At 37.7% G+C, this 13,975-nt stretch overlaps 2 protein-coding genes across 4 annotated transcripts in view; one reads left to right on the top strand and one right to left on the bottom strand.

The window, feature by feature from the left end:
* Positions 1 to 13,975, bottom strand: part of prorsd1 (prolyl-tRNA synthetase domain containing 1) — an 18,371-nt gene continuing 4,396 nt past the window's right edge. Inside the window, exons 2-5 of the mRNA XM_058051989.1 lie at positions 6,755 to 6,971; positions 2,058 to 2,183; positions 1,877 to 1,966; positions 1 to 660 (exon numbers count right to left, since the gene is read on the bottom strand). Of these exons, the coding sequence (XP_057907972.1) occupies positions 448 to 660; positions 1,877 to 1,966; positions 2,058 to 2,183; positions 6,755 to 6,835 (510 nt within the window). The 5' untranslated portion in view covers positions 6,836 to 6,971 and the 3' untranslated portion in view covers positions 1 to 447. The remainder of the gene's footprint in view (positions 661 to 1,876; positions 1,967 to 2,057; positions 2,184 to 6,754; positions 6,972 to 13,975) is intronic.
* The window catches only part of LOC131104598 (melanopsin-A-like), a 17,362-nt gene continuing 14,049 nt past the window's right edge, over positions 10,663 to 13,975 (top strand). For 2 of the 3 annotated variants that reach the window (XM_058051937.1, XM_058051955.1), the window contains exons 1-3: positions 10,663 to 10,813; positions 11,417 to 11,474; positions 13,178 to 13,364. In XM_058051937.1, the coding sequence (XP_057907920.1) occupies positions 13,218 to 13,364 (147 nt within the window). In that variant the 5' untranslated portion in view covers positions 10,663 to 10,813; positions 11,417 to 11,474; positions 13,178 to 13,217. Of the gene's footprint in view, positions 10,818 to 11,416; positions 11,475 to 13,177; positions 13,365 to 13,975 lie in introns of all 3 variants that reach the window. The other variant, XM_058051948.1, reaches the window with a different exon arrangement.

A 13,975-nucleotide genomic window follows, 5' to 3' on the forward strand; every position in this document is an offset into this window, starting at 1 on the left:
AAGAATGCCTGGGAAAAGGAGCGTCGTTATTCATTTGCTAATTTGATCAACAATACAACAATAGCCAGTCATTAGGGATTCTGCATGGTGGGGGTGCAGTGCAGGAAGGTTCCCAGGCTGGAAAAAGACTGACTGGTTTTTGTTCTTCCATCAAGTAAACAGTGGTACATTTTATTGCACGACTATTCCGAGACATTTATCCTGTATTCATTCATAAAATCATGACAGATGTTAGCTAAAACGTGCGTGAAAGAAAACATGGTGGCAATGATGACATGTTTTAGGAGGTCAAAGTTTGATTTTGAATTGCATGGAAGGTCCAAAATGTTTCTCATTTTTACACAGCTTCCTTGAACGTCTCACTGAAGACTAGATGTCTTCCTTATACTGCTCTCGTCTTGCATCCAGAACCCGAACCGGAATGGGTCCTGGGCCTGCCTCTTTCCGCTACTCAAAGTTTTCCAGGACGGGCTCGTGGCCGGTCTCCTTGAGGAAGCGCAGCAGGTCGTCCGGCCGCAGCCCCATGGTGGCGCCGTTGGTCATGGGGTGGAAGTAGACCATGTGGTGTCCTCCTTCTAGCAGGTCCCGGTCCAGAACCAACTTGACGCTCTGGTCCTTGTCGAAGAGCACAGCCAGAGCCGTGGCACAGCCCTGACCCACCTGAACACACACACACACACACACACACACACACACACACAATTAATTAATTAAATAGTATGTGTAAATAAAACTATTTTGTAAATAAATATATCAATAAAATATACAACATATTAATACAATTTTGAATAAAAAACTGTATATATTAATTATTAGAAAATAATTGATTAAATAAGCATACATCAATATAACAATATAATAACACTATCAATATAAAGTTTAAAAAATATACAGTATAACATCAACAAAAGTAAATTCTTAAATATTAAATAAATAAATATTGCCAGTAAAATGTGTAATATATAGAAAATAAAATATAGAAATTTTGTAAATAATATATGAATAAAATATACGCCATATTAATAAAATTTTGAATAAAAAATGTATATATTAAGTATTAGAAAATAATTGATTAAATAAGCATAAATCAATATAACAATATAATAACACCATCAATATAAAGTTTAAAAAATATACAGTATAACATCAACAAAGGTAAATTCTTAAATATTAAATAAATAAATATTGTCAGTAAAATGTGTAATATATAGAGAATAAAATATAGAAATTTTGTAAATAATATATCAATAAAATATACACCATATTAATAAAATTTTGAATAAAAAAATGATATGTTAATTATTAGAAAATAATTGATTAAATAAGCATAAATCAAGATAACAATATAATAACACAATCAATAAAAAGTTGAAAAAATATACAGTATAATATCAACAAAAGTAAATTATTAAATACTAAATAAATAAATATTGTCAGTAAAATGTGTGATATACAGAGAATAAAATATATCAAATATAGAAATATGACTATAATAATAATAAATAAAAATAAATAATAAATTAATTGGATAACTAATAGCAAATATAGCTTATGTTAATGATTATTTAGTAATAATAAAATAAATAAAATACAACCTGTTGCACAATGCTACATTTATAATTAAATTATTAAATGGCAAATATCTAGACTATTTAAATAAACAAATAAAAATAAAAGTAGAAAATGCTCATAAAGAAATAATTACATCAAGAAAATATAGATGGAAATGAAATAATTGATTAAATATATTGACAATATATATACTATATAAATAACATTTTGAATACAGTTTCAACAATATAGAACAATAATTAATAGAATATGAAATCATAATGAATAAGATAAATTAAACCAGAAAAGAGAAATAAAAACCAACCTTCAGCTTCTCCAACATGACGGCCTCGTCTGCAAAGCGCAGGTTTCCGCTGCCCACGCCCAGCTTCTTGGCAAGGTCATTGAGGTTGACCTGCGGGAGAACAGAGAGCATGGTGGCAGGGGCGGCATCAGTCGGCCATGTTGTGGTGTGGTGTGTGTGGGTGGGGGCGGCAGGTCGTCACCTGGCGGTCGTGGCGTGCAGACACCAACCATAAACTTTTCTTCTTCTTGTCTTTGAGGAAAAGGTTCTTTGTCACCACGCCGTCCACGCCCTCAAGGTGAGGCATCATCTGCTCCACTGTGAACACCTCAAGCACACACAAAACACTCAAACACTCCACGTTACACTTATTTCCCCCTCACCTGCACTCACGACACCATGCGTACGCTAAGTACACTTGTATTTCCCCCTCACCTGCACTCACAACAGTAAATGTACGCTAAGTACACTTGTGTTTCCTCTGACCTGCACTCGCAACAGTAAATGTACGCTAAGTACACTTGTATTTCCCCCCACCTGCACTCAAAATACTAAGTGTATGCTAAGTACACGTGTATTTCCTCTCACCTGCACTCACAACAGTTAATGTACGCTAAGTACACTTGTATTTCCCCCTCACCTGCACTCACAACACCAAGCGTATGCTAAGTACACTTGTATTTCCCCTCACTTGCACTCACGACACCAAGCGTACGCTAAGTACACTTGTATTTCCCCTCACTTGCACTCACGACACCAAGCGTACGCTAAGTACACTTGCATTTCCCCTCACTTGCACTCACAACAGTAAATGTACGCTAAGTACACTTGTGTTTCCTCTGACCTGCACTCACAACAGTAAATGTATGCTAAGTACACTTGTATTTCCCCCTCACCTGCACTCACAGCACCAAGCGTATGCTAAGTACACTTGTATTTCCCCTCACTTGCACTCACGACACCAAGCGTACGCTAAGTACACTTGTATTTCCCCTCACTTGCACTCACGACACCAAGCGTACGCTAAGTACACTTGTATTTCCCCTCACTTGCACTCACGACACCAAGCGTACGCTAAGTACACTTGTATTTCCCCTCACTTGCACTCACAACAGTAAATGTACGCTAAGTACACTTGTGTTTCCTCTGACCTGCACTCACAACAGTAAATGTACGCTAAGTACACTTGTATTTCCCCCTCACCTGCACTCACAACACCAAGCGTATGCTAAGTACACTTGTATTTCCCCCTCACCTGCACTCACAACAGTAAATGTACGCTAAGTACACTTGTGTTTCCTCTGACCTGCACTCACAACAGTAAATGTACGCTAAGTACACTTGTGTTTCCTCTGACCTGCACTCACAACAATAAATGTATGCTAAGTACACTTGTATTTCCCTCCACCTGCACTCACAACAGTAAATGTACGCTAAGTACACTTGCGTTTCCTGTGACCTGCACTCACAACATTAAATGTATGCTAAGTACACTTGTATTTCCCCCTCACCTGCACTCACAACACCAAGCGTATGCTAAGTACACTTGTATTTCCCCCTCACCTGCACTCACAACAGTAAATGTACGCTAAGTACACTTGTGTTTCCTCTGACCTGCACTCACAACAGTAAATGTACGCTAAGTACACTTGTATTTCCCCCCACCTGCACTCAAAATACTAAGTGTATGCTAAGTACACGTGTATTTCCTCTCACCTGCACTCACAACAGTTAATGTACGCTAAGTACACTTGTATTTCCCCCTCACCTGCACTCACAACACCAAGCGTATGCTAAGTACACTTGTATTTCCCCTCACCTGCACTCACAACATTAAATGTACGTTAAGTACACTTGTATTTCCCCCTCACCTGCACTCACAACACCAAGCATATGCTAAGTACACTTGTATTTCCCCCTCACTTGCACTCACGACACCAAGCGTACGCTAAGTACACTTGTATTTCCCCTCACTTGCACTCACGACACCAAGCGTACGCTAAGTACACTTGTATTTCCCCTCACTTGCACTCACGACACCAAGCGTATGCTAAGTACACTTGTATTTCCCCCTCACCTGCACTCACAACAGTAAATGTACGCTAAGTACACTTGTGTTTCCTCTGACCTGCACTCACAACAGTCAATGTATGCTAAGTACACTTGTGTTTCCTCTGACCTGCACTCACAACAGTAAATGTACGCTAAGTACACTTGTATTTCCCTCCACCTGCACTCAAAATACTAAGTGTATGCTAAGTACACTTGTATTTCCCCCTCACCTGCACTCACAACACCAAGCGTATGCTAAGTACACTTGTGTTTCCCCTCACTTGCACTCACGACACCAAGCGTACGCTAAGTACACTTGCATTTCCCCTCACTTGCACTCACAACAGTAAATGTACGCTAAGTACACTTGTGTTTCCTCTGACCTGCACTCACAACAGTAAATGTATGCTAAGTACACTTGTATTTCCCTCCACCTGCACTCAAAATACTAAGTGTATGCTAAGTACACTTGTATTTCCCCCTCACCTGCACTCACAACACCAAGCGTACGCTAAGTACATACACTTGTATTTCCCCTCACTTGCACTCACGACACCAAGCATACGCTAAGTACACTTGTATTTCCCCTCACTTGCACTCACGACACCAAGCGTACGCTAAGTACACTTGTATTTCCCCTCACTTGCACTCACAACAGTAAATGTACGCTAAGTACACTTGTGTTTCCTCTGACCTGCACTCACAACAGTAAATGTACGCTAAGTACACTTGTATTTCCCCCCACCTGCACTCAAAATACTAAGTGTATGCTAAGTACACGTGTATTTCCTCTCACCTGCACTCACAACAGTTAATGTACGCTAAGTACACTTGTATTTCCCCCTCACCTGCACTCACAACACCAAGCGTATGCTAAGTACACTTGTATTTCCCCTCACCTGCACTCACAACATTAAATGTACGTTAAGTACACTTGTATTTCCCCCTCACCTGCACTCACAACACCAAGCATATGCTAAGTACACTTGTATTTCCCCCTCACTTGCACTCACGACACCAAGCGTACGCTAAGTACACTTGTATTTCCCCTCACTTGCACTCACGACACCAAGCGTACGCTAAGTACACTTGTATTTCCCCTCACTTGCACTCACGACACCAAGCGTATGCTAAGTACACTTGTATTTCCCCCTCACCTGCACTCACAACAGTAAATGTACGCTAAGTACACTTGTGTTTCCTCTGACCTGCACTCACAACAGTCAATGTATGCTAAGTACACTTGTATTTCCCTCCACCTGCACTCAAAATACTAAGTGTATGCTAAGTACACTTGTATTTCCCCCTCACCTGCACTCACAACACCAAGCGTATGCTAAGTACACTTGTGTTTCCCCTCACTTGCACTCACGACACCAAGCGTACGCTAAGTACACTTGCATTTCCCCTCACTTGCACTCACAACAGTAAATGTACGCTAAGTACACTTGTGTTTCCTCTGACCTGCACTCACAACAGTAAATGTATGCTAAGTACACTTGTATTTCCCTCCACCTGCACTCAAAATACTAAGTGTATGCTAAGTACACTTGTATTTCCCCCTCACCTGCACTCACAACACCAAGCGTACGCTAAGTACATACACTTGTATTTCCCCTCACTTGCACTCACGACACCAAGCATACGCTAAGTACACTTGTATTTCCCCTCACTTGCACTCACGACACCAAGCGTACGCTAAGTACACTTGTATTTCCCCTCACTTGCACTCACAACAGTAAATGTACGCTAAGTACACTTGTGTTTCCTCTGACCTGCACTCACAACAGTAAATGTACGCTAAGTACACTTGTATTTCCCTCCACCTGCACTCAAAATACTAAGTGTATGCTAAGTACACTTGTATTTCCCCCTCACCTGCACTCACAACAGTAAATGTATGCTAAGTACACTTCCATTTCCTCTGGCCTGCACTCACAACAGTAAATGTACGCTAAGTACAGTCATGCTTCCCCTCACCTGCACTCACAACACCAAGCGTACACTAAGTACACTTGTTTCCCCTCACCTGCACTCACAACAGTAAATGTACACCAAGTACACTTGTATTTCCCTCCACCTGCACTCAAAATACTAAGTGTATGCTAAATACACGTGTATTTCCTCACACCTGCACTCAAAACAATAAATGGACAGCAAGTGTGCCCTTGTGCACTCACCACAAAGTAAGTATACAGGTGTGCCATTATGCACTCACAACACTAAACATACATTAAGTATGTGTGTGTGCACTTATACTCAAAAGTACCTGCACTCAAAATACTATATGTAAGTACATGAGTTTGACTCACAACACTAAGTGTACACAAGTGTGCCCTTATGCACTCCAAATTCTAAGTGTAAGTACACAGGTGTACAACAGTGCATTAAAGCAACTCAAAATACTAAGTGTCAGTGCCCACACTCAACAGAGTGTGTGTACATTAAGTGTGCACCGAGAAAAAAAAGAAAAAAAAACAGTCCACACGACGTAAAGTTGATAAATAATTATCTGAAGTAGATAGTGAATTTTTTTCCTCCGGCCACTGAAATTCCAACCGATGTTTTGGCGCCCCCTGCTGTACAGCAAACGTGACCACCCAAGAAAAAAACATGTATTCACGCCGTGACAGGCCGCTTAATGGACCATGTGCTCAAACTTCTTTTAAGGATTTGAACAAATTGACAGTTAGCCAGTAAAATACAAAACACGTGTCAATTTTAGTAGCGTTCCTTTGCCTGCATGCATGCAACTCGTCCATTTTAAATGACTTTAGCAGTACCATTTTTGCTAACAGCTCGTGAGGTGTAAATGTAAATACTTAATAAATGTATTTTTGGTGTTACCGGTGGATGATCCACGCAACTCGTATGGATGTTTAAAGCCTCCAAACGTTTCTCCAGTTCTTCCCGCAGCTTCCCGGACATCTTCAATAAATAAAAGTGATGTTTGAAACAAATGGAAAACTGTCAACACACACACACACGCATGCGGCAGTTCTTCTTCGTCGTTTGCTGTGGAGGTCGTCCTCGTGCACCGCCATCTGCTGGACACTTGCTGCAACTGCACACAGAAACAACACCAGCAAACAGAGTGTGACTTCCTAATGCAATTTCATCTTTAAAGTGAATATTGAATGACTTTATTGTCACTATTTATGACGTCACGACGTCTGTCTACCCAGTTGTGCGGTTTTTATTGTGTTTGGTTGTTGTCGCTTTAATTGTGTTAATCTTTTCTTCACTCCTCTTGACTTCTCAGCAAAATGCTCTCTCTTCCTGATGGTGTCTGTCACCCAGCTGAAGGCCGCGTTCTACTTCCGCCTGAATGAAAATGCTGAGCCACTTTGACAAGGTCAACCCATCAGCAAATGAACGCTCAGCGGAGTCGGGAGATTTAGGTCGAGGTGGAACACGCAGAGGATGAAAACTGACGCCTGTGTCGCTCGCTTTGTCATCGTATGCTGCTGGACAGCGGAAGTCAAAATACTAAGCGTAACTGTACAGCAAGTGTCCCTTTATGCACTCTAAAGATTAAGTGCACAATAAGTACAGCAAGTGTCCTCTTATGCACTCTAAATATTAAGTGCACAATAAGTACAGCAAGTGTCCCCTTATGTAAGTGTACTTAAGCACTCAAAAGTGTCCAGCAAGTGTGCCCTTACACACTCAAACGACAAAGTGTAAGTACACAACTGTGCACTTATGCACTTAAAATACTACATACTGTAAGTGCACAACTGTGCCCTTCGGACACAAAAGACTAGAGCGCTCAAAAGACAAAGTGTGCAGAGAGTACAGCAAGTGTGCCCTTATGCTCTCAAAAGATTTGAGTGTAAGTACACAAGTGTGCCCATGTGCACTCAAAAGAATTAGTGTACAGTGAATACAGCAAGTGTGTCCATATGCACTCAAAAGAATATGTGTACTGTAAGTACAGCAAGTGTGCATTTGCGCACTTAAAGTGCTAAGTGTACAGTAAGTACAGCAAGTGTGCGTGTAGGCACTCAAAACATTGAGTTTAAGTACACAAATGTGCACTGTAAAGTAAGTACAGCAAGTGTGCCCTTATGCACTTAAATGACTAAGTGTACAGAAAGTACAACAGCTGTGGCCTTATGCACTCAAAATACTTTGTGTACAGAAAGCACAATAAGTATGCACTTATATACTCAAAACACTAAGTGTACATTCAGTACATTGAGTGTGCATGTTGACACTCAAAACACTTAGTATAAGTACACAAATGTGCGCTATACTGTAACTACTGATCTTATGCTCTCAAAAGATTTGAGTGTAAGTACACAAGTGTGCCCATGTGCACTCAAAAGAATTAGTGTACAGTGAATACAACAAGTGTGACCTTATGCACTTAAAAGACTAAGTGTACTGTAAGCACAGCAAGTGTGCCCTTATGCACTCAAAACACTGTGTGTACGGTAAGTGCACAGCAAGTGTGCTCTTGTGCACTCAAAACACAAAGTATAGGTGCACAAATGTGCACTATACAGTAACTACAGCAAGTGTGCCCTTATGCACTTAGTGTGCAGGAAGTACAGCAAGTGTGCCCTTATGCACTCAAAAGACTGTGTATACAGGTAGTACAAGAAGTGTGCACTTATGCACTGGAACCACCAAGTGTATACTAGTAAGTACAGCAACGGCACACTCAAACTAGTTAAGTGTAAGTACACAAGTGGTTCTTTATGCAGACAAAGGAGTACAGCAAGTGCACAAGTATGCCCTTATGCACTAGACAAAGTGGAGAATAAGTACACAAAATAATAAGTACACAGCAATGGACTGTTTGGAGCGTTTTAATCATTCTCCTCTTAATAAGTGTTAGTGTGTCTCTCCCTGTCCTTTCACAGCTTTATGGGGCAGTCCCCAAGATGGTGACATGTCACATGACCATGAGCACAAAGCAGATGTGAAGAGTTCATGCGCAGTTTTGCGATGAAGGCCGTGTTATGTGTGTGATAATCCAGCTAGTGTTTAGCAGTAATTACTTTGCTGCAGCCACAATGGATTCCTCCTCATCATGACCTTCAAGTGTGTGTATATGTGTGTGTGTGTGTGTGTGTGTGTATACGAGCGTTCCTGCCTGCCGATCATTCAACGTCCTACATTCCTCTCACCGACGTTGAACGGCTGCTAACGAGCGTCCACTCGTTCACACACACACACACACACACAACGGCCATTATGCTTGGATCCGTTCCGGCTTCTCCAGGTTCGTTGACATAAGAAGACAATGGAAGTTAGCGGTGAAGATGTGACACGTGAGTGTGTTTTTCAACAACAAGGGACACCATTCTGTTCAATGGACGCGTCGTCACGCAGGACTGCTATCTATCTGTGGCAGTTGGCCGTGCCACAGTCTTGAGTTGTAGAGTTTGTGCAGGCAATTTTCCACAAAAACATGAAAGCATGACAAATATGTACATTGATACATACAATTGAAATAATTAATTATTTTAAAAAATTATCAAAATATAATAATTGTTTAAAATTAATCAAAAACATCACATAAAATTCATATTTATATTGTAGTATATATATTACATAAAATTATTTTTTATGTAATAAAAAACGATTGTTTTTCACAAAATATGAAAGCATAACAAATATGTACATTAATACATACAATTTAAATAATTAATCAAAATATATATATCAAAATATAATCATTGTTTAAAATTCAACAAAAACATCTAATAAAATTCATATTTACATTGTAGTATATATATTACATTAAAAAATCTTTGTGTGGTTCTTTATGTTACAAACAATAATAAAAATGTCAAAATTCTAAAATAATAAATAAAAAATATGCATAAATATAAATATTCAAATTCATAAATGTAGTTATAATATTCATACATTTGATAAAAATGAAATTACACGATCAATTCATTAATACATAAAAGTAAATAAAAATGAAATAATTAATTCAAAATTAATTCTCATTGAATTATGAAAAATCCAAAATATTACATTGCTTTATATATATTTTTATTAAAATTAAAAATAATAATAAAAAAAGATCACTTTCTTCTGTCAAGTCTTTGTGTGTGCGCTTTTTCATGAAAATGTCAAAATTCTCAATGAATAAATAAAAAAATACATAATTTCTTTAAATATATATTTCTATTCCTACATTTCATGCGTGAATAATGAATTATTAAAACATGAAATAATCAATTCAAATATGAATTAAAATGAAATCTTTTTCAAAAGAATGTAAAAAGATTGTATTGTGTGGTTCTTTATGTTAAAATGTGTCAAAATTCTCAATGAATAAATAAAAAAATACATAATTTCTATAAATATATATTTCTATTCCTACATTTCATTAATGAGCAATGAATTATTATATAACAATTAATAAAACATGAAATAATCAATTCAAATATGAATTAAAATTAAACCTTTTTCCAAAGAATGTGATAACATTGTATTGTATTGTATATTTCCATAAAACGGCATCATCCTGTGTATACATTTTTATGTCCAGGCTGCATAGATGGATTAATACGTTGATATGAATTATGATCACATGGTGTCCCTAATGATGTGTCCAGGGAGTTTTAGTTTGATGTGATGTGATCAGTCCTCATCTCCTAATGTTGTCTGCTGCTTTGACCTACAGACCCATATAGGCCGTGTGTGTGCATGTGTGTGTGTGCGTGTGTGTGTGTGTGTGTGTGCGGGTCCTCCCTCTCTTTATATAACACGTACCTGAGCAAAGGCACACTTGTTGCAGACATGTCAGTGACGGAGATATGACTTGTTGCTGGTCTTTAAGGTCTTCCACGCGTTGCCTTCTGAGGACGCTGAAGATCTGACAAGGAGGAACTTCATTTTTGGACTGTCGGACTTCTTTCTTCTCCCCTTCCATCTTCCGTAGGTACCCTCTCATTTCATTGCCGCCATTGTGGTGGAGATGCTGAAGGTATTTCTGATTAAAAGTCCACGCACGTCGACGGGCAGAGGAAGGAAAAGAAATCATCCGTGTAATTACGCTTTGTGTGAGTGTGCATGGTGTGTTGCATTATGACATGACCTCAGTGATACGCGGTGATGGCTTATCTCCTATAGCGGATGAAAATGATGTCTGCCAACATCTTTAGCGCTGAGGCAAAAAAAAAATATCAAAAGACACTCCATGGCTGAGATGGAGTGTGAAGTGTGGAAGTGGTACATTTTTGGCTTCTTTGTCCTCTTCTATACATCTGAAAAGTGTTGTTAACTTGAGAATAAGTCGACTATACAGGCTAGCTATCTAGTCAGCTTCCTTGCCTGCACAGTGTGATGTTGACAAAGAATGATAGGTGTGTAATGGTAACTATAGGGGTGTTATTCCATGTCTACAGGGCTCTAATCATGTTAAAAGCTGTATTTTGAAAGTAATAAACGGATTTTCTTAACCGCCTCTCGCCCGAAGACAGCTGGGATAGGCTCCAGCAGCTACAAAAACAGCAATTTATGCTTTTATTCATGTTCCAGGCATCTCCTTCGATATCACCGCTGTGACTCACTGTCGCCCCCTTGGAGGAACGAGCAGGTACTGCAAGCCAAAGACTGAAGATGGACTGTATATTTCTTTAAAAAAATACATATATTACGTCAGGGGTGGCCAAACGTGGGGAGGGCCACATCCTGAAAAATGAAACTTGACTTATTTTCCATAATATTTTGACTTTATTCCGGTTTTATAATTTCTTAGGCAACATAACTTATTTTTTCTTGAATATTTTAACTCCATGCTTCTGAAATGACATGATTTCATAATATTACAATGTTATTGTCGAAAATATTTCTCCTTGGATTACAACTTTTTTTTTGTATTTTGACTTTATCATTTTAAAATGATTTTTTTTGCTGTTGTTTTTTAATTTTCCAATTATTTCAACTTTTATTTTTGTATTTTTTTCTCCTTATTATGACCTTATTTCCATAATATTTTGACTTTATACTTCTAACATAACCAACTTTTCCCGCTAACTTTTTCTGCTACCTAATTTTTCAAAAATTAGAAATTTTTTAGGTTTTTTTTCATGTTACATATTACGGTTATTGTGAGATTAAAACTTTTTTCTCTTAATATTTAGATTTTATTCATGTAAAATAATAGATTTTCCATGTGATATCGCATATCATGTACTGTATTGATGATGAACGTGGGAAGGGCCACATCCTGAAAAATGAAACTTGACTTCATTTCCGTGATATTTTGACTTTATTCCGGTTTTTATAATTTCTTCGGCTACATAACTTATTTTTTCTTGAATATTTTAACTCCATGCTTTTGACATTATATGATTTTTTCCTTCATAATATTAAAGTGTTATTCTCCAAAATATTTCTCCTTGGGTTACAACTTTTTTTTTTAATATTTTGACTTTATCATTTTTAAATGATTTTTTTGTTGTTGTTTTTTTTTAATTTTCCAATTATTTCAACTTTTATTTTTGTATTTTTTCTCCTTATTATGACCTTATTTCCATAATATTTTGACTTTATACTTCTAACATAACCAACCTTTTCCACTAACCTTTTCTGCTACCTAATTTTTCAAAAATTGGAATTTTTTTAGTTTTGTTTCATGTTACATATTACGGTTATTGTGAGATTAAAACTTTTTTCTCTTAATATTTAGATTTTATTCATGTAAAATAATAGATTTTCCATGTGATATCGCATATCATGTACTGTATTGATGATGAACGTGGGAAGGGCCACATCCTGAAAAATGAAACTTGACTTCATTTCCGTGATATTTTGACTTTATTCCGGTTTTTATAATTTCTTCGGCTACATAACTTATTTTTTCTTGAATATTTTAACTCCATGCTTTTGACATTATATGATTTTTTTCTTCATAATATTAAAATGTTATTCTCGAAAATATTTCTCCTTGGGTTACAACTTTTTTTTTTATATTTTGACTTTATCATTTTTAAATGATTTTTTTGTTGTTTTTTTTTAAATTTTCCAATTATTTCAACTTTTATTTTTGTATTTTTTCTCCTTATTATGACCTTATTTCCATAATATTTTGACTTTATACTTGTAACATAGCCAACTTTTTCCACTAACTTTTTCTGCTACCAAATTTTTCAAAAATTTGATTTTTTTGTTGTTGTTTTTTTCATATTACATATTACGGCTGTTGTTAGATTAAAACTTTTTATCTTAATATTTAGATTTTATTCTTGTAAAATAATTGATTTTCCATTTTCCATATACTGTATTGATGATAAACAGGGACATTGTGCGCGCCAAGCAGAGAGTGAGGAAGAGGAGGATGACGAGCGGCGCGCGCCACACCTTCAGCTCGTGCGGAGACCACCATCAGAACTGCACGCAGCCCCACGCGTGGACCTCCACCCGTTCGGCACCGGACGTGTACCGTCCCGAGGAGCTACACGCTCCCGCCTCGGCGACCCCGACGGTGAGTCCAACTTTTCGGTTACGTTTCTGTGGCCTGCCCTCATGCGTGCGTGCGTCTATGCTGCGGAACTCCATAGAGAATTTAGGCTCTTTAACATTCGCCTCCCTTCTGACGCTTTCATTTAGCCAGAAGCAGAGGAGAAAGCGCATGGAAATGACGAGCACACGCCAGTCTTTCAATCGGCTTATAAATAACTCCCAAAACATGACATTAAAATGTTTTTTCTAACACTATGTCATGATTCTTTATTGTCAGGAAAGACGCGCCGATATTGTTATTGGCACGTGAAATATTGATCACATTCAACTTCAATGACCGACTTCCTTCATTAATGTGGAATGTGTTCTAATAAATATGATATTATTTGAAAGAACATGTTACATATTTGATATTTGCGGTTTTTCTTTGGTGTTTGTTGCGATAGGGGAAAGTGAAAGTTGCAATAAATGGTTGAGCTTTTCGTGCTGCGTGTATTTCGGTGTTGAATGAACAAATATAAAGACTTACAATTAATTTTGTCAAAATGGCACACGGAAATATGCGAAATAGGTTTTATTCAGCCACAACAAAGTACACCTGTATTCCTGTATGCAGTCACAAGCATCCATAGG

Source organism: Doryrhamphus excisus, chromosome 2, assembly GCF_030265055.1.
Source record: "Doryrhamphus excisus isolate RoL2022-K1 chromosome 2, RoL_Dexc_1.0, whole genome shotgun sequence".
Classification (NCBI taxonomy): domain Eukaryota; kingdom Metazoa; phylum Chordata; class Actinopteri; order Syngnathiformes; family Syngnathidae; genus Doryrhamphus; species Doryrhamphus excisus.